The sequence below is a fragment of the Protomyctophum parallelum genome, assembly GCF_964188405.1.
Source record: "Protomyctophum parallelum genome assembly, chromosome: 2".
NCBI classification, from domain to species: domain Eukaryota; kingdom Metazoa; phylum Chordata; class Actinopteri; order Myctophiformes; family Myctophidae; genus Protomyctophum; species Protomyctophum parallelum.
Window position 1 is genome coordinate 50,807,933 of NC_139699.1, and position 26,101 is coordinate 50,834,033.

Below are 26,101 nucleotides of genomic sequence, written 5' to 3' on the forward strand. Positions count from 1 at the left end.
CCACCTAAGCCCAAACCAATTAGCCAGTTTCCAATGTCACAATAATAATAATAAACATGACAGGTTTAAATATACACAAATACAAAAATACAACAGGTACAGAATGTGTACACAATATGCAATATTTAAGCACAATAATACACATTGATTTCAGGATAGGACACAAAAAGATTGTCATGGATAACAAAAATCTAATTTGAAATTCCAGATGATCATGTTAAAAACCTTCAAGTAAAAAGGGGGATAAATTCACCACAAATGTACTCAAAGGTATACTGGATTAAGAGACTCATAATAAATGTACAATTATAGGAATGGTCTGATGTCGAAAGACTCATTCAAGCCCTTATTAACAGTATTGAGGGTTGACATCCAAAAAGTTTCACGCTGAAGGAGTAGAACATCAATGTCTCCACCCCTAGGTGGCAGTTGGACCCTTTCAATACCAATATACCTCAAGGAGGAAATACAATGTTGGGCTTGGTGGAAATGTAGGGCTACAGGATTTTTGAAATTTTTGTTTCTTATGTCACTCCTATGTTCTGAAATTCTGGTTTTAAGGGGTCTTAGAGTTTTGCCTAACTGTCATAACAACTCGCAGTTAATAATAACTGTACAATTCCGCTCGGTCACTGACTTTCCTTCTTAGTAACACTGTATGGTGCAGTTATTATATGTACCGATTGCACTGTTGACACTGACACGTTTGTCTAAGCTTGGCGGCGAGACATCATATGGTATGAACAACTGCATGTGACTGTGGGTTGTTGTTCTGCAGTGAAGGCTACTATTTTGAGGTACATATACTGTTTGATACAGCAACACAAAGGGAAGAAATACAAAAAACAATACAAAAGCACAATCAATATAACAGTATATAGTAATAGGCTATACACCATACAAATAACCTGCACTGCGCATAATAAAACAAACCACAAGGTCACGCAGTGTCATCACAGTATCTCGCCCCTAAGCAGAATAGTAGCCTTCACTGCAGAACAACCCACAGTCACATGCAGTTGTTCATACCATATGATGTCTCGCCACCAAGCTTAGACAAACGTGTCAGTGTCAACAGTGCAATCGGTACATAACTATATACTGTTATATTGATTGTGCTTTTGTATCGTTTGTTATTTCTTCCCTTTGTGTTGCTGTATCAAACAGTATATGTAGTACTCTCTATCTGTAACTCTGTACCTTTTATCCCCCTTGCTTTTCTGCCTTTTGATAGTTAATAAGTGAAGATGGACAGGAAAGAAGGAGAGAGAGATGAGGGGAGACACAACAAAGGTTGTCGGGAATGGGAATTAAACCCACAACGTGCTATCAAATCAAGCAACATTAGAGCCTAGGTGCCTGGACCGCTAGGCCAGCGATCCAGGCCATAACTCTGTAACTCTTAACTGCTGTGCTTGCTGCCTCTTGGCAATTGAATTTCCTGTGGGATCAATAAAGGTCTGCCTGTCTATCTATACAGCTGTGTTGGGATAGTAGGTACAAACATGCATACACTGAGACTATTTGTGCTCTTTATGACAGCACAAATTTTGACTTTAAAATGTTCTTAAGGCTGTCGGTAGAAGGTCCTGGGTTCGATTCCCGCTGGGGATGCTGTGGGCGTTTTCTCTCCTCTGCATCATCAGTGCCCACACCCGAGGCGGGTTGGCGAAAGGGCCTGTCTGTGTGGAGTTTACATGTCCTCTAGGGTAGGTACCCTCACAAAAAACATTCAGTAATCCTGATCTCGAAACTGCCTCCCCCTGGTCAACCGGGGCACCTGATGGAGGGGAAAGGAACTGGAATAACGTGTTCCTTCCACACGCTACGCCCAACCAGGGAAACTCCCCCTGTCAGGTGAAAAGAAGCAGCTTGGACTCCTCATGCATTGAAGCAAGCATGATGTCAGTCCGTTGCTCTCCCCAGGTTGACAAAGGGAGTGTAGATCCCAGGATTACATTAGATAATTGACACTGGGTGAAAAAATGGGATACAAAATTGTGGGCTAAAACGATTAGCAAAAAACAAACAAAAGAAAATGTTCAGACTAAATTCCTGTTGTTCTTTTCTCCAGATGTTGTTGTTGCCCTATGCATCATATTATGTCTAAAGAAGAAACCACATGGGCCGTCAGCCAATCCTGATGTTTTATATTCCCAACGCAAACCACAAACCCTGTTACACAACCACAAAGAATACATTCATTGAAACAGGATATGCAGAACTTCTGACCTTCTGCATGCTGGACACAGGACACAGGCTATTGTCAAGAAGCATTGCTCTGTGACACCGCCAGAGCCCTCAAGAACCGTTTCTGTTCATTTGATTCGTCCAATCTCAGTCTTAGTCAATTGTAGTCCACATAATAAGTCATGATGGGACACGTATGTCCTTCAATATTCCAGGCCACGACACATTTCTCTAAATTCACATTTATGCAGACTTTCACATTCAAACCTTCCGATACATGTAATCCCTCTTTACACCATAAATATTTATAAATCTTTACATCATTTACATAATATCTTTGTTCAGCTTTTCTTTTTACACTATAATACATTTTATATTCAACATATAATTATTCAACATATAAATATCGATTTACTTAAAGGTCAACACAAGACAATTTTACTCCCAAAATATTGTGTATAAATCTCTGGGTGGCCTTTATAGAACTGTCCAAGCAGCCGGCTTTTCTCCTTGGAGGAGAAATGAGGGTTCTCGTGAATTGTCCGGAGTAAAGACCAAAGTTCTTCTTTGGTAGTTTTCTGTGCATTTTCCTCGTAGGTTTGACCGCTTACTCTTTTGCAGTATGTCGTGCCTGAGTGAGAAGTATAGGAAGAAAGAAGTGAGGGTATTGTCTAGAAGATGCATGTCCTTACAAAAGATTAAACACAAATGTTCACTGAGTCAAATGAACATACAGTACATGTAAGTTAGATCTGTGCTCCGAGGATCACACTTTTCTAGTTTGCATTCGTTTGGATGCTACAAGAGTGACTTTGAGAACAGTTTTGTAAGTCAAGGTGGAGAATATTTTGAATGATCAATTTATAATCAACAGAGCAACTATTTACAATATTTGGTGTTACATCATGGCAAGGTAACTTACACAACCTAAATCTCCACCAATGTTTAATTTTGCTCTAAAAAGAAGAAAATCTACAAACCTGTTGCGATATGAGGATCTTTTCCCACAATATTCCTTAGTTTGCTGCTGACTAACTTGTGCAATGATGCAGGAATCTGGCAAAAGAAAGGCAACGTGTAAAGATGTAGTTTACATCTATTTTGATTCCACCAACAACACAAGTGTGTCCCCAAAACCCATGGTGATGCCACTAAACAGTGTGCATCCATTTCACATCACAAATGGAACTCTGTTTACTAACTGCAATCATTGCTGGAGTTGGAATCAGATAGTGTATCTATCAGAGATAGGGTTGCCTGGCTAGCGTAGATAGAAGATGCCATATTCTCTCGACCTACATTTAACTGTGGCAGCAGACACACACATATTGTAGTACGTAAGCATGCTTATAAACAGCATGGGTAAATAGCGTTTTATCAACCCAGGGGGCACGAGTCCTCCCACAGGAGTCATCTCTCACGAAGTTAGCTTGTAGTGGTGCATAAACAGCCCATGGACCTGAGACCAGATTTTACAAATGTCTTCTAATCTAAATCATGAGTTTTCTGAAAAACCTATACATCAGTGGTTCTCAAACTATTTCATGTCAAGGACCCCAAAAATGATATGTACCGTAATTTCCGGACTATAAACCGCAGCTTTTTACCCATGATTTGAACCCTGCGGCTTATACAACGGTGCGGCTAATCTATGGATTTTTACAGCTAACGCAGAGCCATCTCAGGCTCTGAGCTAACGTAGCTGCGGCTTATAGTCCGGTGCGGCTTGTATATGGGATTTTCCCTAAATTTGGCTGGTGCGGCTTATATTCAGGTGCGGCTTATAGTCCGGAAATTACGGTAATGGCCAGGCCGATCCCAATCTGAAAATATGTTGTTCCAGGGACCCCCCAGAAGCAAAGATATGAGTTAAAGGGGCCCTCACCTTGAACACATCACAGTGATTATCCAACATGAAGAGAACCATCAAGTCCACTTTCCCTTTGGCCAGCCTCCTGCTGTATACGATGGCACTGGAGAATGCCCTCTTTACTGCCATCCTGTTTTCAACCTGCATGAGAGACACATCTGGGATTAGCAAATGTCAAACACGTATACACGTGTACACACACATGCACGAACACACACGCGTCTCATGTGCACGCGCACACGCACGCACACACACACACACACACACACACACACACTGCAGCTCACCTCTTCGTTCAGTTTGACCTCTAGCGGTTTGGCAGCAACCGCCATGAATCTCAGGAGCCTGCGCAGCTCTTCCCTGCTGCGAGAGCTCTGTAGCTTCAGGCTCAGCTGCAAAGCCTCCAGAGCTTGATCCTGCTTCCCATTCACTGATGACAAACACACACAAAGCACCACCGTGAACAATCTGGAGTTTGGGTTACTCAGTTTACTAAGGCTTCACTCACACCTTCGCATCTAGCATACAACATTGTTGGATGCTAGATGTAAACAAAGGGTAAGTGTCAATGCATTTCCAATGGAAGTCACATGGTTTGACACAACATTTTTGTTGTACGGCTTTCGGCTGTGTTTCGACTGCCCCCCTTGTGTCAAACCATGTGACTTCCATTGGAAATGAATTGCGAGCTTGCATCAGTCAATAAGTCTCATGCATCAGCTATACAACAATCTGTTGTGCAGGTGTGAGTCAGGCCTGTGCAATATTGAACTTTTTACAAGTTAAATCTTATAATGGAAGTCAATGACGGTCGATACAGGCTAAAAGCCCAATATGGAGATGATCAACGTCATAATACTGATTTCATAGTACGGACGGCATAGGTAACTGAGGTCGCAGACTGGCCACATGAAGCCACGCCATTATTAGCCCCTGTCTTGTTCACACAACGGTACACAGGATGGTCTGATGTGACCATTCCTCATTCTATAGATGAAATAGATCTAGTAACTAAATGGTTCTGAGAACAAGGGTTTTGGCAGGGGAACAGAAGGATTAGCACCACTTTAATTTAAGCGACAAATCAATCTGGCAGTTAGGGAAATTTGTGGGGGAAAGAAAGAAGACAGAATGAAGGAGGTCTGTTATTTCACAGTAAAAAATTAAAAAGTTATTTCCTACTGCTATAGCGAGAGGAAAAGGAAGGTGCTGTTGGCATGAAAACTCACTAATTTAAAGGTGATAAAACATCAGATAGCTATGTGACAGCTTTGACTCTTACCCAGGAGTTCAGAGATGCCAGAGTGGATGTCAAAGATGTGGTTGCTAAGCAACGGCGGGTGATAATGTGTGTGTCCGTAGTGCCGAGAAAGGATTCCGTAGAGCAGACGTTTACACTCGGCCTGATCTTCAGCACAACGAGCCAAGCCTCTGCTCACCTCCACCACCAGCTCATCAGGCAGGAACTCCAGACAGTCCACCCCCGCTGACATCCACTCATCAGCCCTGTAGCTGGCAAAGGAAATGATACATTATTATTATTATTATTTTATGTATATATTTATTTAATTTTACTTTCAGTGATATAGGCCCATGGTTCACAAAGCCTAATGCAACCTAATGCATGTCAAACTGGGGGTCCTTGAAATTAAACTGGTTGAGAATCACTGCTAGAGCCGTAATAAAAAAGAATTCTTATGGGGGTCCCTGGCATATATTTTCAAATGGGGGTCTGCGGGCTCATAAATGTCGATTTAGGGGTCCTTGACATGAACAAGTTTGGGAACCACTGATATAGGTCATTGTTGACATTGCTATGATGACAACAACCACATCAAACCAAGAAACATAAACAAAATAAAAACAAAATAAGTGTGCCTGTAACTGCAGTTATTCCTGTACAGATTTCTCAATCCAGTTTCGTTATTATGTTGTTGATTTGCTATTTTATCATACAAGGCATCTGTATACATTGTTTACATATCGTTGCTGTCCGTTGGAAACCTCATAACTCCAAAATGTTAATTTTTCAGGAAATGAAAAATATGCATTTTTAAGGAAATGAAGAAAAACATATATTTTTTAAACAATGGAATACTGCCTCATCAAAGTTGGTGTTGTGACTTTAGATATTGTCAATTACTTGCATGAGAAGGAGAGAGGTGGTGGAGTTAGCTGTTTTAGCAGATGAGTGGGTAGATTTTGAAGGTGCGTTTTACCAATGGAAATACATAAATTGGCCTCGCTCTGCGCACATTCGTATTATGAAAGGCATATCGGCCCGTGTTGAACGCACTGACCCGTGTTGAACGCACACACATTATGGCTTACCGCGGTCCTGAATATTTTAGCATTGTGGGAGTGTCCATATGTTAATTATTTTCGCTTTGCGCAATTTGCTATTAAGCCCCTTGACCTAAAGACACTCAGCGCATAACGATTAGACGTGGGTCTGACCACCTCATAAACGCAAAAAGCACTGTTTGATTTGACACTTGAGCGGCTCTGGGAGGCTGGTAGAGTGTTGCCATGTCTGTTTATTATAAGCGGCTTATTTTTCTGTAAAGTTGCTTTCTGTGTGGTTGTTTTTCTTGTTTCTAAAGTGGTTATTTGGGCTTTTCTCCTAATGTTGTTTAAACCAGTGATCCTCACACAGCACATTCCCATGTCAAGGATCCCCAGATGAATGCATTTGCCCAACTAAGGACAGCTAATCCAAAAATTAAATAAAAAGATTACTTTTAAAAATATCAGATCTATACCAGCTCACAATGCATCACATTCATTCATTAAAACTATGAACTCTGACTGCAGGGGGATATATAATGATCATTATAACAATGTGCAAGAACATATTTAAAAAGAAGGAAGAACTTTATATTTGTGGACAATCAAAATGTTTTTTTATTTTAATGTGGTGTCATTCAAATTAATCTGGATATGGCAGACTCACTATTTAGAAAATAAAAACATGGCACTTCATTTAAAATAGGTTACAGACCCCTGTTATATGCGCTTATTTTTATAGACCTATTTACTTGTTTCTATGAGACATGGCAGTTTTGCGTCTTTTTAAAAAAAATGTTGAGATTAGAAACGGCCATAATTCTTTCATTTCTCAACCTTAAAAATAAATAAAAACGTCTCCATAATCCGTGGGAAATGTGCTTTCATATGCTGTATCACACCCGATTCAAGTCTTCTTCAATAAAATGCTACGAGCGAACTCAGCGAAGACCATACCATCGGGGCCACAGCATTACGCAGCACGCATTCAACTCATTCCTTCGTCGTGACTTGAATGAAATAAAATATAATAAACGTTATTTTACTGGTGTTTTTCAATAGAAACAAATAAAGAGCGTGTGTAGGCTACTGTGTGCAAGTGCAACAGTGCATATACATGCATGCACTAGGCTATATTTCTTCCGTGTCGGGATGGTGATTGAGCTCTTCAAGTTCACAGCCCGTTTGGTCTTTCATAAAAAAACGTTGATATTAGCCTATAAACACTCATGGTTCTCTCATTTCTCAACCGTTTTATTAAATGTAAAAATCTCCATATTCCTTAGGAATCTTGCTTTAATTCGCTGTATGGTACATGGTTCTATCGTTATCGAATTAATTAATTACGCATGGATTGCCAATTTGCCAATATGCTGCTATCTACTCGCAATTCCATTCCGATCTGAAAGGTGGGTCTGTTCTTTTGAGGCATAAAGGTGACAGCATGCAGTGCAATAGGAATAATTAACCCAAATGTGACAAAGGCATGTCATGTCTTCTATGGTGCCAGCCTGAAGAAATGTCATACCACGATCCCCAAAGTGCGCATTCCGTATGTGACATCAGCTGACTGGTAAAGAGAATAGTACGGACATGTTGATTGGGTACGTCTCAAACACGCCTTAAACACACCCATGACTAATTCAAGGCCGTTTTGCGCACTCCGCGGGGTGTCAAAAGCGCTTCTTAACATGCCCAAAATTGCAATATGACATACTACACGCCCCCAGATCATAATACTGTAATTAGATTAGTAATATAGAAGTAAGTAAAATAGAAGTCCTAAATCGACCCCTAAGAGTCCAATGGAGTTAAGAGGTTTTGTCCAATGTGTTTTTTTACTACTTTCCATTGGTTCAATATTTTCGAAACAACATACCGACGTAAAGGGTGTTCAATAGCACTGATTTATGGGGGGGGGGAAATCTAAAACCTAAAAAATAGAGTTATGAGGTTGACAGCAATGATATGTGTTTACAATACATGTTTTTTGAGAAACCTTGAGAAATGTTCTCTAATGGGGGTCCCTGAAACTAAATATTTTCAAAAGGGGCTCCACGGCCGTATATAAAGTTTTTGGGGTCTTTGACGTGAAAATGTTTGATTCTCTAACCTATGACGTAATACTATGTCGAACATAGGCCGCTGTTAGATAGATATAAACATTGATTGAGGTAGAAAATGGTTTAATTGTGTCCCTGACCTTCAGATAACCACAGTGATTCAGAAACACATAAACTGGCCATACTTATCTAATAAACACAGAGACAGCACACGTCACACTGTCTCTGCGCACGCACTCACGCACACACGCACACATGGCAAGGCAAAACAAAACTGAAAAAAACAACACATCTCTTTTATGTAACACTTAGGAGGACATTGGTGGACATGTGGGTGCGAGGGAACAGACTGGACAAATGAATGAAGGGAAGAGATTCCTTAAAGGTTGAACAATGAATCATTCCATTCCAGCGTTGTTCAACCCCCAATGCAAAGCATTGGGCCAACATCCCACTTAGCTTAGCTGTGATATAATCACATTATAGCACAGACTGGAGTGAGTGCTTTAGTAAAATGGTTAGCAAATATGGCAACGTGAAAATAATTAAGGACACAATTCCACATGATTTATGATTTAAAAAATATATATATTCTTAGCCTCAGCGTGATATGGAACTGTATAAAGGCATTCGACTTAAGTTCATAGCCATGTTATGAAGTTATTTTATGATGTGAAGCAAGATTGAGAGATTTGAGCTGCTCGTTTCATGAGAAGCATCGCATAAAAAGCATATTATACAGGGTACAGGGCGCTTTAGTTCCGAGTTCCGACATACTATTGGTCCGACTGTCATTAGAACGACAAACCCTAACCTAACCATAACCGCAAGCACGGGAGCAGCATACGTTCGACCACATGTCCGACCGTTGTTTCCACATGCCGGACCTTTGGTATGTCGGATCTACGTGTGCAATGTGCATCCCATTATACATACTGTGCTTCGCTGAAGGCCTTGAGAACCTCTCTGTCCAGGTAGCTGGACCTGTAGAGCAGGGCTGGATCGCTGTCCATGTCACGCTGAGGAGGCCTGGCCTTCTCCTTGCCCTCCAACAAGCTCTCCAACAGCGGTAGCTCGATCAGCTGCAGCAACCTGAACACGGCCTGCTGCTTCCACACCTCGTCTACCACTGAGCAAAATACAGGGAATGAATCAGTGTTGATTTCGTCGACCAAAACTAAGGTGGAAAATGTTCGTGGACTAATCTTTTTCACTGACGAAAATTAAATAAGTAAAAACAAGGCCATGATGACTAAAACTATGAATAGAAATATTGACAATTTTGGCAAAAAATAAGAACTAGACTAAAATGTTAGCGAGGGACTAGTGCACAAGAGATCATTTCATGTTTGGTTGCGGTCGGGTGTCTGAAAATAGCCGATTTACAAGCACACAACACGTCACAGTGTGACGCCTTGTGTGTTTGGAGATCGGCTATTTTCAGCATGCAACCAAGTTTAAAGCCTGCCATTACAACGCCATCGTGTCCCGCCAAAAATGCAATTTTGTCGACAAAAATTGTATGATATTTAGTCGACTAAAACTAGACTGACACTAAAACATGTCAGATGACTAAAATGTGACTAAAACTAAATTAAGTTTTATTCCAAAGACTAAACTAAATTTGCTGTCAAAATGAACACTGGAATGAATGAACAAGCATGTATTGCACGCACGTGCGTTCACGCACATACATGCAATCCATCAAAGAAACATAGGATATCCATCTAACGTAGCCTATGTGAGTTGTCCTGACCTGAAATGAGCAATGCAAGTTCAGTCAGCTGATTGGACCACTCAATAGCACACATTTAAAAGCCAACCAATCATCTTCTCTACACCCTTGTGTGAAGCATTTAAATGTTGCAATCAAAGTACAGTTACAGTATGCCCTCAGGCTGCTCTCCTGCTGCTGTGCCGTTGTCACGAGTCATGTGCATGAACGTACACACACACACACACACACACACACACACTCACACACATATGCACATACGCAAGCATGCATGCACGTACACACACACGCACAAAAAACCCAACCACCTTTTAGCATAGTCTTTGACTGTACTACCTGTACTGTTAACAACCGCATTAATAAAGTATTCAATTAATCATAAATAATCAAAACCACTGACACTAATATGCTACATAATTGATCTTTACTGCAGTGATTGACTACAGGAACATGACAACACAGCTTATTCCGACACTTACGCTCTTGTGAAAGGCCAAGGTTGATCATCTGAGGGGTGATGGTCGAGTTCAGGTTGAGGTTTCCAAGAACATCCTCAAGTGATTTGTCTGATTTCACGGGTGAGTGGGTGGAGTAGCTCAGGTCCTCTTGTCTGGAGAGTCCCAAATGACAGCAATCAGTAAACATATCACTGGAACACATTTAATATTGAGCTGAGCTAATGTTTCTTCGCACAACTAATTGTTCATTGGTAGAATTATTTTTTAAATATATATATATTTTTGGCTTTCGCCTTTTTTCTTTTTATTGATAGAGGGATAGATGAAAGTAGGCTGACAGGAAATGGGGAAAGAGATGGAGGGGTGACACTCAGTAAAGGCCTTCGGGATCGGGAGTCGAACTCGCGGCACAATGCCAGACTGGATTACGGTGCCCAGACAGCTACGCCAGCCGCCTGGGCTCCATTGGTAGAATTGAATAGAGAAATGTACTGGAGCCTTTTCTCTTTGCCTTTTCAACTATATTCAAGTCGCATCAACAAAGCTGAAGTAATTAAGGTTTACAGAACAACAACTCGCCAACTTCCAGCTTTGACCAGACAAATTCAGTTATATACACGATGAATGAAGTTCTGTTCAGGTTCCATAATTTCCATGTCACAGCACATGAGTCTCATTTTAACAGACATAAATTGTAGGCAGGAGGCCAGTTACACTCATGAGCTGTCACTCTCAGCACTTCACATCACAAGGGTGAGAACAGGGGACGTTTAGGACATGTTATAGCACCGCCTGGACCAGTCCTCCTTAGGGGACGTTGAGGACATGTGATAGCACTGCCTGGACCAGTCCTCCTTAGGGGACGTTTAGGACATGTTATAGCACTGCCTGGACCAGTCCTCCTTAGGGGACGTTGAGGACATGTGATAGCACCGCCTGGACCAGTCCTCCTTAGGGGACGTTGAGGACATGTGATTTGTGATAGCACTGCCTGGACCAGTCCTCCTTAGGGGACGTTGAGGACATGTGATAGCACCGCCTGGACCAGTCCTCCTTAGGGGACGTTGAGGACATGTGATAGCACCGCCTGGACCAGTCCTCCTTAGGGGACGTTGAGGACATGTGATAGCACTGCCTGGACCAGTCCTCCTTAGGGGACGTTGAGGACATGTGATTTGTGATAGCACTGCCTGGACCAGTCGGATATCTGGCTCTTCAAAATAAGGGTTGAAAGAGGAAAAACCTTGGCCACGTGCGATGAATAGATTGTTTAATTCTGGCGGTCAAATGGTTTTATTTGTATTGCTTGCTCTATGAATTCAAAAAATGCTGCACTTCCCAATATCAGGAATCATGTGGAGTGATGGTTCATTATATTAAATGTTTTGATCTATTAAAATGAACTGGAGCCTTTTCCTTTGTCTTTATATCTATCTGCCTCCGCCTTTCTTTATTTCTCTTCTTAACACCTGACCTTTCAACAAGAAACACATTTTATGATGGGACATAGATGTCATAAAATGTTCATATACTTAATGAAGGGGGCGGATTTATATCCGTGATGATCAAGTGGCTTTGTAATTATGAGAACTGAACTCGGAGATGTAACTGAATAATGAGGCATCTAATGATTCAAGTCACTGTTCGCTACACTTCAGAGAGCCATTCATTTGGACATTTAGACAAGTCCAATCTAAAACCCTTTAACTCTTTAATCTGCTATCGGGAGGAAGGAGACCAAAACTGAACAAATACAATTTGCATCTGAAACCGTTACGACTTATATGTCTGTACCGTTTAAATGGTGAACTTTGGTCATTGTCGTAGCCGCCACTCTCGATGGACGTGGAGTTGACGTTGGTCAGCAGGCAGGGGTTGGCCACGGGCGTCAGGAACCTGTACAGACTGAAGCTGCTGTCCTCGAAGGCGACGCGCCTCTTCTCCTTGCCAAACACCTTGGTGCCCACCGCCTCGATCACCCGCGAGTCCATCAGGGCCTGGCAGAGGCGCACAGCCTTGTAGCGGGGCACCTCCTCGTCGCCGCAGAAGCGGCTCTGGATGACGTGCGCCAGCACCACGTCCACGGCCTCCGAGCCCAGGAAGCAGTCATGGTAGACCTTGAGGTTGTGACGTCGCCGCTTGACCTCCACGCTGGACTGGAGGTTGGAGATGATGCTCCCCCAGATGAAGGTGGCTCGGAACGGCTTCCCGGCCATGTGATGTCCCTGGTCTAAAAGGGATGGATGGGGAGGAGTGGTGGGATGGATAAATAAAAAACGCATGGTGGGAGTGAGAGGAGAGTAAAATCGTGGGAAATACTTGAACTATCCAACAGAATATAGAGCCATATATTGCCTACGAATTATCTAAGGAAACCTTGAACTCTGTACAACTTTAATTTAGTTAGCAATATCAAATGATTTGAAAATAATGTATGTAATGTATGGAAAATAAGGATAAGGATAATATCACCAATAGCAACATGTTGTTGTTATTGTTGTTGTTGTAGTATACACAGAATACCATTTTCCGTATGTGACTTTATAAATACAAAGTCGTGATCCTCAGTTGTAGGAAGTAATTGAGCAATTGTAGCTCACATGCATACATGCTGGCAACTTGTTTTATAATCACTGATCAGAGCATTTGTTTGCTAATTAAATTAAAGTTTTACTGAGTTCAAGGTCAATGACAATGTTATACAATAGTGCTCCTACTATGCAGTAAAACAGTAAATGTACAGTATAAACATAGTGTCCACCTAAACATTGTTATCTTTAACACACAAGGGCTGCACTGCACAATTAATCAAAAGTCACCAGAAATCATTATTTGTGGAAAACTTGACAATGAATCAAAGCAGTCAGCCGTTGGACCTTGCCCTCATCTCCTCGCATTACACAAGGATTAATATTGTAGAGCTTCTATCCTGCTCACATCCGGCATGTTAGAGACATAATTGACCAAGGATATGCTGACACAGCACAATCAGTAAAAAGACAGTACAAATATTATAAAATCATATTAATTGTTTCCCTCAACTTGAGAAACTGTTTGAATAGCACATACTGTTGATTCACCATGGTTTTGGTTTTTAGGCGTTATTGCAACCGAAAGCCGCAGTTAACTATGGAATCGTGCATTTCCAGTCAGTGTGTGTTGGTTGGTCGGGGTGAGAGAGCACGTGACATGACGTGACATCATCAGAGATGGAGCACGTGACATCATCAGAGATGGAGCACGTGACATCATCAGAGATGGAGCGAGTGACATCATGTGACATCATCAGAGATGGAGCACGTGACATCATCAGAGATGTCTCCCTTTTGACTGATACCCGACTGATACCCATTTAAACTCTAGACTGGCCTGCCCAAAAGTTATTAGTGCAGCCTCGCCCGGCAGCCGGCGAAAACGAGAGTTAACAGGCCCGAAAATTAAGATCTTAACCCCCATTCCAAAGCACCAGCGCTCGCCCAGCAGTCTGCTGTCACCCAGGCGGATGCGTGCACGCGACCTGGCCCCCTTCTCGCCCTCAGGCGTCTTACTGGTGTTATACTTTAGCTATCGAAAAATAACAGATCTGCAAGCTCATAGCACGGCACCGCGCTACGAGCTTGTAGATCTGCTATTTTTGAAAAATCTTGAAAATGTGAACGATTTTAACTCAAATCTTTGCTTCTGGGAGGTCCATGGAACTACATATTTTCAGATGGGGGTCCGCGGCCAAATACAGATTCTGGGGGTCCTTGACATGAAAAGGGTTGAGCACCACTGACATAGAAACATATGGTTTTTCAGAAAACTGTTGTTAAGTTGTACTTGTGGGTGTTGTGGGTAAAGTACATCGCCTCCTCTATGGTCTAGTAGTGACTATCATAGCAGTTACTAAGCACAATCTTGACACACACGATTGCACATGCACAAGGAAACAGATCATCCAAAAAAATGCAGCCTCCGTCCAACGCTTACAACACAGTACACACACACAATGATCATATTGTAAGCATCCTCTCGTGAGAGACATCTCAACATGTTTGTGAGACCATTGTACTTTTAACTGGGTGGTCGTACACACACACACACACACACACACACACATACACACACACACACACACACACACACACACACACTCATACAGTCATACACCCACAGATACACACTCACACACAGACGGTCTCGAGACAGACTTTTGAAAAGAGGTTCAATGTTTTCCCTTTGTTTCGCATATTCCCAGATTGCACACACAGACAGACACACACAAAGCATCATTGCAGTTAATTCATGACAATATATCAAAATGCACAGTGCAGACACAATAATTCAGTCTTGTTCACCAAACCACAAGCCACAACACATCTAATGTCGCCATCTGGGTCTGATTTGATTTAAGGATTTATAAACGTGAACAGACTGTGATGGCATGTCCCACCGCATGTGTTATGTCCTCCTATACCACTGTACTACTGTACTACTGGTAATGTACTGTACCAGTGAAACTCCTCACTGCCAGGTGAAACGAAGTGACCGATGACTTCATGTATGTCAGAAGAGACATGCTCAAATACAAGCTCACAAACGACCGTATGGGCGTAAGCAGGTATGGATTTCACTGTAAATGTAAGGCAAATGCCATACTTATACTAAACTGCCGGGGGAAAAGGAATAAGGGGAGGAACTGCTGCTGCACCACCGCTGCCATGTCAATGACACCGGTGTGTGTGTGTGTGTGTGTGTGTGTGTGTGTGTGTGTGTGTGTGTGTGTGTGTGTGTGTGTCTATTGTGGATTTTATACTGCCTCCTCAAGTGGGAACCATTTGAAAGTAGGTTCGAGGAGGAGGAGTTAAGAGACTCACAACAGGGACAGGAGCCATAAATCAGCTCTTCAGAACACTGGCAGCCGCCCACAACCCCCAAAGTAGCCTATGACAACAAACAACCACACACTCGACGACTGTTACCCCTTTTGTAAAAGAAACACAGACACACACACACACACACACACACGGACAGCAGAGTATACGCCAGAACAGATGCTACCCTCTCATTCTATTCAGAGGCTGCACATGACAATGCGGGTACAGATGAAAACATAGTGGACATTTTATCTTGAGGAAATGCCCTTTGATTAGAATAATTTACATCAAACTGGCTATTTCCTTCTGGGAGATTTGCATATCAATTTGCATATCAACAACTGGTTGGTTGGACTCTGCAGAGTTATAACAACCTGTCATGACCTACAACCAATGTCTAGGAAAATCAATCAATCAATCAATCATGCATTAGGAGAATGATTTCTCATGTCTCAAATGTCTGGGGGACCCTGCATGCCTGGATTAGATGAATCATAATAACTGAAAACGAGGCACTAGTCTATATAGTAGCCTATAGTCGCCATGGCACGGGTTGGAATGGTTGGAATGGATCCTAAACTCTGCCATGGGAACCTTGCTATAAATTCCTGTCACCTCGATTGCTTCCACCGACAAGAGATGTGAGCCCCAGTTTGCATAGCTGTCTGCCGCCAGTCTCTCCTCTACATTGTGTCTCCCAGCCACCAGCAGCAGCCTGGGGACTCACATACATGTTCCCATGAGGCTGACTGATTATATCTGATGGGAACTCATCTCGGTCAAGGGCAGCAGAACACTGTTTGCACACAGTGGTGACGGTAAATAATCGCAGAGGGAGCAGCGCCTGTCATTATTGTCATCACATCTAATTATTGTGATGATTATTAAAGCTCAACACACAATTGATGTGATCACCACTTATTATATGCTACTACAAGGCTACTATATTATAGTGGCAAGTGGTGCAGGGATAATATACGTTTATATAGAAAACATGTGAATAGTTTTTCTTTTTATTCCAATTTTCTATGCAATTCCCCCGAGGGCAGCATCAGGTGTCACTCAGGCTCAGACTAGTTAGAGATAGAATAGCCTATAGGCTATAGGCTAACCGACAGAATTAACACGAAAGCAAGTTTGCTTGGCTATTGGTGTGTTTGAATTAACTCAAACATCTTTGTGTATTTAAAAAAAACACAGCAGCACTGACAATTTGTGCAGTCACAACTTTCCAAATGAGCACATTGCTTCAAAGGGGTGAGATAGTTCTACACATGCACTCAGCAGGCTACATCATTATTCTGCAAAAACAAGATGATAATTCAGATGTAGAACTAGCAAGTCAGTTAATATTGCAATAAGAAGAAGTGCAAACATACATAGCCTACTAATTCTGCTATTCTGCCTACCTGGTTTTCGAAGCATGAAAACGTTCCCCGGTGCGCTCATAGAGTTCATAGTGTCTAAAACCCGGCTTCCATGCAGCTCTCTGGCCGTCGCGGCTCTAGTCCCCAAAGTCCCGTCACTCCCCACTGTAACGTGACGCACGCAAAAGCAACAGAAACCGTTCCCTCCTTCTCCCACCTCGATACATTATTCATCCATGTCTAGTTACACCAATAACACCTCACGACGTGGTCATTAACATGATAATGAAGCGCCCTTTAGTCAAAGAAAGGATACCCCCTTCCTTCACCCCTCCCTTCTGTCTTTCCCCTTTCTGTCCATTCCTGAGTTCTGGTCTGGAAGGCAGTGCACGCACGCACACGCGCGCATTCTCTCTCTCTCTCTCTCTCTCTCTCTCTCTCTCTCTCTCTCTCTCTCTCTCTCTCTCTCTCTCTCTCTCTCTCTCTCTCTCTCTCTCTCTCTCTCTCTCTCTCTCTCTCTCTCTCTCTCTCTCTCGCACACACACACACACACACACACACACACACACACACACACACACACACACACACACACACACACACACACACACACACACACACACACACACACACACACAATAACTAATACACTAATACAATACAATGAATTAAAAAGGCAATATTGTGAAAATGTCTTCAATTCTCCAAGCCTCACCCTTTATAAATATGCACAGCATGTGTGCTGATACTTTTTGCTGCAGTTCATTAACATCCATTAGTTGACACACACAGCCAAATGGAAACTGTAGCCTATAAGTAGTAGCCTAGCCCTAGTAGGTAAGATAATTTCATAGAAGACAAGACAAGACTTTTTGTGAAAAGAAAATAATTGTGACAAAAATGGAGAGGTCAGCTGATCGCTGTCTGTCTCTCAAACAGGTCAGGTGTGACACGTTTCACTTCTTAAATTATAAGAGGCTCAGGTGTCAAAGCAGCCAATAGAAACCTCTTCATTCCTTACTGTACATCCATTGTAAATGGAAATGGACCACAGCTGTTTTTCAGGAAACATAAGCCTATACAAATCTCAAACTGGGGCAAACTGCTGCGAACTGAATGGCCTTCCTTCCTATCTGTCTTTGAAGTGGAAAAGTAAGATGACACTGTAAACACGAGATGTGTGCAGGCGTCACAATGTTGGTCACTGGCTCACGATGTTGAAAGGAAGACTTTTCACGGTATTGTCTGCATGTTTGGAAACAAAAGCATGGTGCAACAGCTGAAGAAGAAGGCACTCATGACAAAACTCATGACAAACCAGTTTGATCACTCTCTATATCCATCCTATAAATATATTAAGGCATAAAGATGCATTGTCAGTGTGCAGACAGAAAGTGAGAGAATGAGGAAAAGAAGAGAGAGAGCTGATTCCAGCATAAAAAATGTCCTTGATCTGCATAAGGTTTAGCCAGACCTATAGCATGTCATGTAGACAGCACACTAAATTGCATTGTATGTAGTCATAGCACTTCATAGTACATATGTATAGCATAGTATAGTATATATGTATAGTTATAGTCTCATTATATAGATATGTTACGTTCTTTGATCTTTTATGATAAATGCTTTTTGTTCTTGCTTAATGTAAATTGCTCTGGATTAAGAGCGTCTGCCTAAATTGTAAATTGTAGCCATTAAGGCCCACCTATCTGACCATGGCCAATTGGTGGCCGTGTTAAGTAGTCAGATGGGTGGGCTATCAGCCTATCACGCTGGGCACAACAAACAACAGAGTGCATTGCTGAAATTTGGCGGAAGTACAGGATTTTGGCGGAAGTACCGCTCAAGGAAATGACGTTGACGCTTTACAAATGTTTCATTCACTCTGAATGAAACAAGTGTTTTGTCAAGTGTTTGGTCAAAAAAAAAATCGGATCCGGAGGAAATACATCTGATGGATGTTCCGGACAGACACTTCTGGCTATGCACTCTCTGCTTTATATTGTGACCAGGCTTTTCTCTTCGCAGATGAGTAAGCCTGGGACCGAGGCTAGTGCCACAGAGCCTAGTCCTTCCACGCGCCAGACCTCCCAGTCCTTGTAGAGTAGTTCGGGAGTGGCCCTGGTCTTTCCCTAATGGGACTGATCGTGGGACTGGGACGTAAAAATCAGGACTTGATCACCCCGGCTGGGTCACCTGAGTAAGGGGTATGATGTTGTGAGACCCAAAACCCAGATGACCTTGGGATACATCACTGAGGGTACGTCCCAGGTGCATCCATGCAATGTTTTTTGGTTTTTGTTCTTTGTCAGGCATGCCCAAATATGGAGTCCATGCAGATGTCAGAACATCACTGTGATGTCAGAATAGGCCAGTGATCAGGTGTGATCAATTATTGTCCGGATCTCGGGCAGAGGATTCTGTGCTGGTTCTGGACAACCGGCTATCCGACAGACTCGACACCGGTCACTGCAACCAAAATGTGGAACGAGCCTCCACCAGCAGCCATCAAATGGTGCGACTCCCTATCACCATTCAAAACTACCATAAAAGACCACCTGTCCACAATTTACAACAGGACCTAAATAGGTATTCTAGCTTGTCACAAGTAGAGAGAGAACCCCCTACGCTGTTTTCTGTAAATACATGGTATCGACAAAAATTATAAAAAATAGACTAAAATGTTCGGAAGGGACTAGTGGACAAGAGATCCAGTATAAGTAATTTTACACTTGGTTGCATGCTGAAAATAGGTGATCTACAAGCTCACAACGTGTTGCTTGCGACACGTTGTGAGCTTGTAGATCGGCTATTTTCAACAAGTGTAAAATCAGCCATTACGACAGCCATTAAGGCCAGCCAAAACACACAGTCGACTAAATCAACTGTAGATTTAGTCGACTAAACTCTTATGATATTTAGTCAACTAAAACTAGACTAAGACTAAAACATTACAGGTGACTGAACTGTGACTAAAACTAAATTCAAACTATTCAAGAGACTATGACTAAAACTAAAATATCTGTCGAAATTAACACTGCCATTGATGATCATTTCTATTGTATTGTATATGTCTTGATGATGAATTGAACACATAGGACCACGATAAGCCATAAAGGCTTTTTTGTGGGTTTTTTTACATTAACATTTTTGAGGGGTGATGTCCAGCTTTGTGTGTGTGTGTGCGCGTGCAAACACAAACTAAACTGTCAAATGCCATTGACAATGAATGGACAATTTTGAGTGTTTGTGAAAAAAACACAAACATTGAAGACGAAGGTGAAGAGGCAAATTCCGATTGGCCGGAATGAGATGATGTGTACGCGATGATAAGAGCGCCCCTCACTTCACACGGGTGTGATTTGTATTTATATTCATGTTATAGTATCAATAGAATCACTGCTAGAGCCGTAAAAATATTCTCTTATGGGGGTCCACGGGCAATATTAGTGTCAATTTGGGTGTCCTTGACATGAAATAGTTTGGGAACCACTGGTTTAGACATTAAGACCTACTAGGATGATGTGAAAATAGACAACAACACCATTTGAAGAAGTGGGCTTGTGACAGGAAGGTCATCAGTTCAAATGATCAGACTCCCTGGGAAAGGAAAGTAAATAAGTAACACTTTCCCCCATTAATAAACCCCCCCCAAAAACAAAACGTCCATTAAGCTTTCCTCAAGGCATCAAACCACTGACTGCACGAGTGGACATTAGTAGAAATAATAATAATAATAATAATATCTCAAACTTATATAGCGCTTTTCTGAGTACCCAAAGACGCTTTACATGGGGGGGGGGGGGGGGGGGGGCTTTACAGAGGTAACAACAAATAAAAACAACTTTAATAGAAAAAGGAAAAATAACACTAAAAGCTAAAGAACATTAAAAGACAGTGGGGTTAGCTAGGGAAGGCAATTTTGAAGAGGTGGGTTTTGAGGGTGGATTTGAAGGTTTGAAGGGTAGGGGCATCTCTGAGTGCCTTAGGGAGGGCATTCCACAGGGTTGGGGCAGCAAAGGCAAAAGCTCTATCCCCCCACGTACGGCGTTTGGTTTTGGGGACGTCGAGGAGGTTTGCATCACCAGACCTGAGGGAGCGAGAGGGGGCATGGCGTTTGAGGAGGTCACAGAGGTATGGGGGAGCCAGGTTATTTAGTGCTTTGTAGGTGGTCAGGAGTGTTTTGAAGTGGATTCTTTGTTTAACCGGTAGCCAGTGAAGGTCACGGAGGACAGGTGTAATATGGTCTCTGGAACGGGTACTGGTGAGCAGGCGGGCAGCTGAATTCTGGACATATTGCAGTTTATTGAGGACTTTGGAGGTGGTGCCGTAGAGGATACTGTTGCAATAGTCAAGGAGGGATGAGATGAAGGCGTGGATGAGTGTTTCGGCTGCGGAAAATGACAGAGAGGGTCGGAGACGGGCAATGTTCTTGAGGTGAAAGAAGGCGGTTTTGGTGACTTGGTTAACATGGGGGAGGAATGAAAGGGTGGGGTCGAAAATGATGCCAAGGTTGCGGATGCGGGTGGAGGGTGTAACAGTGGATCCATCAATGTTCAGTGAAAAACCTTGGGTGGAATTAGTGAGGGAGTTGGGACCGATAATGATGATTTCCGATTTATTGCAATTTAGTTTGAGAAAGTTCTTTTGCATCCATGTTTTAATATCTGTGAGGCAGGCAGTGAGAGTGGAGTGTGAGGTTGGGGTGATGTCTTGGGTGGAAAGGTACAGCTGTGTGTCATCGGCGTAGGAGTGGAACTGAAGTCCATGGTGACGGAGGATCTGACCTAGAGGGAGGATGTATATGATGAAGAGGAGGGGACCAAGTACTGAACCCTGGGGGACACCATGGGTAACTGGGGCAGTGGAAGATTTGCAGTTATTGATGGAGATGAATTGTTGTCGATCGGAGAGGTAGGATGACAACCAGGAAAGGGCAGTGCCGGTTAAACCGAGGGAAAACTGGAGACGGGTGATGAGGATGGAGTGGCTGATGGTGTCAAAGGCAGCGCTGAGGTCGAGGAGGATGAGGATGGAGAGGTGACCAGAGTCGGCAGACAGGAGGATATCGTTAGTGACTTTTGTGAGTGCAGTTTCAGTACTGTGAAGTGAACGGAAACCGGATTGAAATGATTCGTAAAGGTTATTGGAGTCCATGTGTGATTTGAGCTGAGATGCAACAGTGCGTTCCAGGATTTTGGAGAGGAAGGGGAGGTTAGAAATTGGCCGGTAGTTGCTGGGGGAGTCGGGGTCAAGTCCAGGCTTTTTTAGTATAGGGGTGATGGCAGCAAGTTTGAGAGCAGGGGGAACGTGACCAGTGGACAGGGAGGTGTTTATTATGGTGGTGATGAGTGGCGAGAGAACAGGGAGACAGGCAATAACTAAGGTGGAGGGAGGGGATCGAGGATGCAGGTGGAGGTTTTCATGCCGGAGGTTATGGAGGAGAGGTTGGCTGCAGTTATTTCAGTAAAGGAAGTGAGTGAGTGGCTGGGGAAAAGAGGGGAGGCAGGTTCAAAATCAGGTGTGGAGGTGGGTGAGGCGGCCAGGTCTGTGTGTATGGCGTCAACCTTTGACTGAAAAAATGACAAGAATGTTTCACATTTAGTGGCAGTGAATGAGGTGGTGATGGTGTCCATAGGCTTGAGGAGTTTGTAATGTTTGAAATGTTAAGACATTAATAAAGACTGCTGTTTAACGGAGACCTACTGTACTTGTACTACTTGGCAGAATGCTGGTGTGAATGTACTGTAACTTTAATGTGAAACAGTAGAGCATGACGTGTGTTCAGCAAAACCCTGCCTTGAATAAATAAAGGTTACAGACAGTGAATGATACTAAAGGCGTATGAAAGCATACAAAATATAACCTAAAACTCTCTAGGAGGATATAAAAAACAAAAACAAAAAACGTAAAAAGCTATTTGCCTTATTGTAAATAGTATGACGAAATGTTACATGTTATGCTAAATAAATGTGGGGAAAATGTATAACATTTTGAATATATTTCCCTCTGCTTCCCTCTGTCTTTTGTCACTAACACTAACATCCCATTTTGCAAGAATAGCTTTAGGGATGATAGGCCTATTATTGTCGGATATAGGGAATAGAGAAATGAGATATTTGGGTCACATGTCAGAAGTTGACCCGAAGTGACAGGTGCGTATAGAATATCAGGTTCAGGTTTATTTGTCATATGTATAAATACAATGAAAATTATTTGGAAATCCAAATGTAAAAAGTGGCCCACACACTGACTGGAATTAGCAAAAAAATATTTTACACGCCCCAGACAGTGTACAGTATCACTCACTCTTCAGTCTCAGAAGTGAAATCATAATATCTAAATATGTCTAACTTTAAATACTGAATATAGACTTGTGGACTTACCTTTTGTTAATGGTGTGTACGTGGTTTATATTTCCAAATGTAAAACGATGGAAGAGAACCCCATCATCATGTCTGAGTTACGTAGCTCTGTGTTTTAGTCAGTGAAGCAGCATGAGTATCATTCAGAGGGTGCCAGAACTGGTTCTACCACTCTGAGCCAGATATGTGGGTATTTTGTAAACCACTCACAGAGGCTACAGAGAGAGAGAGAGAGAGAGAGAGAGAGAGAGAGAGAGAGAGAGAATTACTCATACTCAGTCAATCACAATCAGATTAGCTTGCAAGGTCAAATCTATGTTTGCTCTCTTCATTTCTGTGAAAGTGTATTTCCTGTACACGTACGTTTCAGTTATGCAGTGTTAAGGAAAAGCATCTGAAGAATAGGCAAAGATAAGATAAGATAAGATGACAAATATTATTTAGAATTGTCCCAGGGTGACAGCATCAGCGCACCCAGTATGGAATGTAAAAATGAAGGGAATATATTGTCTAAGTACTGTATAGACTATAATTAGCCATGTGAACCAATGGTTGCAGAACTATGTGTGGCCCATCTACAGCCTGGTCATGAAGCGGATTGAAGTGCATTTTTATTTTTTTATATATTTATTTTTGCCTTTATTTATGGGTGTACAGTAGGTTGACCGGTAACAGGGAGAGAGATGGGGAGGAAGACACACAGCAAAGGTCGTCAGGATCGGTACTCGAACCTCATATTACCAGCCTAGGTCCCCAAAGCGCTAGTCCGGCCCGAGCCTACAAGTGCATGCCTAAAAGTCATGATGTACAAGAACACCCCCTGTCGCAGGGACTCATACCGGTAATATCATTTGTATAATCTTTGGTATGACCCAGCCAGGGATGAATAACCCGACATGACCTCCCAAATCTCAGGGCAGACACTCTAACCACAAGGCCACTGAGCTGATTAGAAGGAAATATATGAAGACACCTTAATAGAAATGTAAGAATGTAAAATTCATGATTACTGTAATCCTCTAATCCTCTCCCACTGAAACTCCTCGGATATAACAAGCGTCTGGCAACTTCAAATGTGTATTTGAGTTGACACATCTCACGCTTCCCGCATGGCCAGTAGAAGAGGCTGATAGCGATAGGCTGTATAGGTTGTAGGGTTTGTTTTGTTTTGTTTATGTTTTATGTCTGTGTGTTCGTTTTTTTCAAAGAAATAGTGGTCAAAATGAGAAATTATGACTTGCTTAGTGGCCTATTCCCTGAGACGGAATATTTGTTGTTTGTTGTATCATTGTTCTGCTGTAATTGCAGTCGAGCTCAATAAGAAAGAGAGAGAGAGTAAAATGGTAACTCATTTGTGTTACCACTTGAACTCCAGCATCCATATTCTGGGGAAAAAGTTAGCCAAATAAATAGCAGAGTTTACATTGGTTATTTGGTGTGCACAGGGGGGAAAAAAAGAGTACAGAGCGAACTCAGTTCTGTTTTAGAAGTTTAAGTCTTTAAAAGAATGGTTTATGAAGCTATTTACAGCGTTACAACTAGTACAAGTGTGAATATGTGTACGTTTTTCTATGTTGTTTTCTGGAAGGCAGCTTAATTTGATAAAAATGTAGGACAATGTTACTTCTGCCTTTTATACTGTATATATTGTTTATACATATATTATTATTATTATATGTTTAATGACTAATGAATAAAAATACTACTACTACACTAAGAGCCCAAGGAGGCCCAAACTGACTGTAATGTTCTTGGCTTGCATCCTCATGTGAAACGGGTGCATGATGTACAGTATAGTCGTATACTAAAGGCTCATACAAGCATGAACACCGTTCATGACATGACGTCACGAGCCGCGGTGAAGAGCAAACCACCGCCACCACCACCATGTCGGAGCCACAGGTGAGTTGAGTTGTAACCAGCCACAGGTTTACCGGCCATGCATGTCGGGAGCGACGGTGTTGTCGGACTAATGCCTCTCGGACGGTTAGTATGTAAAATAACTTTGTCAGACAACTAAAACCAAACCATCTTGGTTCTTGATTCTTCTTCCAACAGTAGCCTATCTAGGAGAACCAAAGGTTATAGTTTAGTTTATTAGTATTAGTTAATATCTAACAAGTAACAATACAACAGGGCATTAATCACTCTTGGAAAACAGCTTGCCCAGAATTCTCCTCCCCCCAGCACCTATGGTAAATGGTCCCTCAAAACATGTAAAAACAGCTATATTAGGTTGTACTGATGTTTTGACAGCATCATGTCCAGTCATATTTATTGCTCTACAAGCTCAGGCTTAGTTTTATTTATTTTATCTTCTTTTATATATATATTTTTATCCTGCGATTTTGTAACCCCTTTTTTCACCAGGCGCCAACTGCCAATAGCCTAAGGTGTAATCCTGGGTGCTACTTTACCTCTGCCAACCTTTGGAGAACTCTGAACTGAGCCCATGCTTCCTTCAATGCATGAGGAGTGATCAGGCCACATCTTATCACCTGACAGGGGAGGGGAGTTTCCCCGGTAGGACGCAGCGTGTGGAAGGAACACGTTATTCCAACCAGTTCCTTTCCCCTCCTCAGACTGGCCATGGGAAGGCAGCTGGAGACCAGGATTACTGCATGTTTTTTGTGGGGTACCTATGGGACATGGGGAGAACATGTAAACTCTACACAGAGAGGCTCTTTCACCAACCTGCACTGATGACGCGGAGAAAACACGCCCCCAGCGTCCCTGAGGCGGGAATCGAACTTGGGACCTTCTAGCTGTGAGGTGACAGCGGTTGGTAATACCAACTGCGCCACCACTCAGCACAGGCTTAGTAAACATCCCTCCTTGGGCTATATTCTGTTCACTCTTCCTCAAAGGGCCTCTCTCAGTCCATCTCCCACATGCACAAATATGCAAC

At 42.4% G+C, this 26,101-nt stretch overlaps 1 protein-coding gene across 2 annotated transcripts; it reads right to left on the reverse strand.

Moving 5' to 3' along the window:
• Positions 1 to 5: 5 nt before the first annotated feature.
• Positions 6 to 25,768, reverse strand: depdc7a (DEP domain containing 7, paralog a). Of its 2 annotated transcripts, XM_083792042.1 has the most exons (10): positions 25,692 to 25,768; positions 23,215 to 23,408; positions 12,397 to 12,832; positions 10,624 to 10,754; positions 9,346 to 9,538; positions 5,343 to 5,572; positions 4,348 to 4,490; positions 4,076 to 4,201; positions 3,171 to 3,246; positions 6 to 2,821 (listed from the first exon to the last, which is right to left on the reverse strand). In XM_083792042.1, exons 3-10 carry the CDS (start codon positions 12,816 to 12,818, stop codon positions 2,613 to 2,615), a joined length of 1,530 nt encoding a protein of 509 aa, XP_083648168.1. In that variant the 5' UTR covers positions 12,819 to 12,832; positions 23,215 to 23,408; positions 25,692 to 25,768; the 3' UTR covers positions 6 to 2,612. The 2 variants fall into 2 exon arrangements, with proteins under 2 accessions (XP_083648168.1, XP_083648167.1); XM_083792041.1 differs by lacking the exons at positions 23,215 to 23,408; positions 25,692 to 25,768 and adding an exon at positions 16,871 to 16,977.
• Between the last annotated feature and the right edge of the window lie 333 nt (positions 25,769 to 26,101).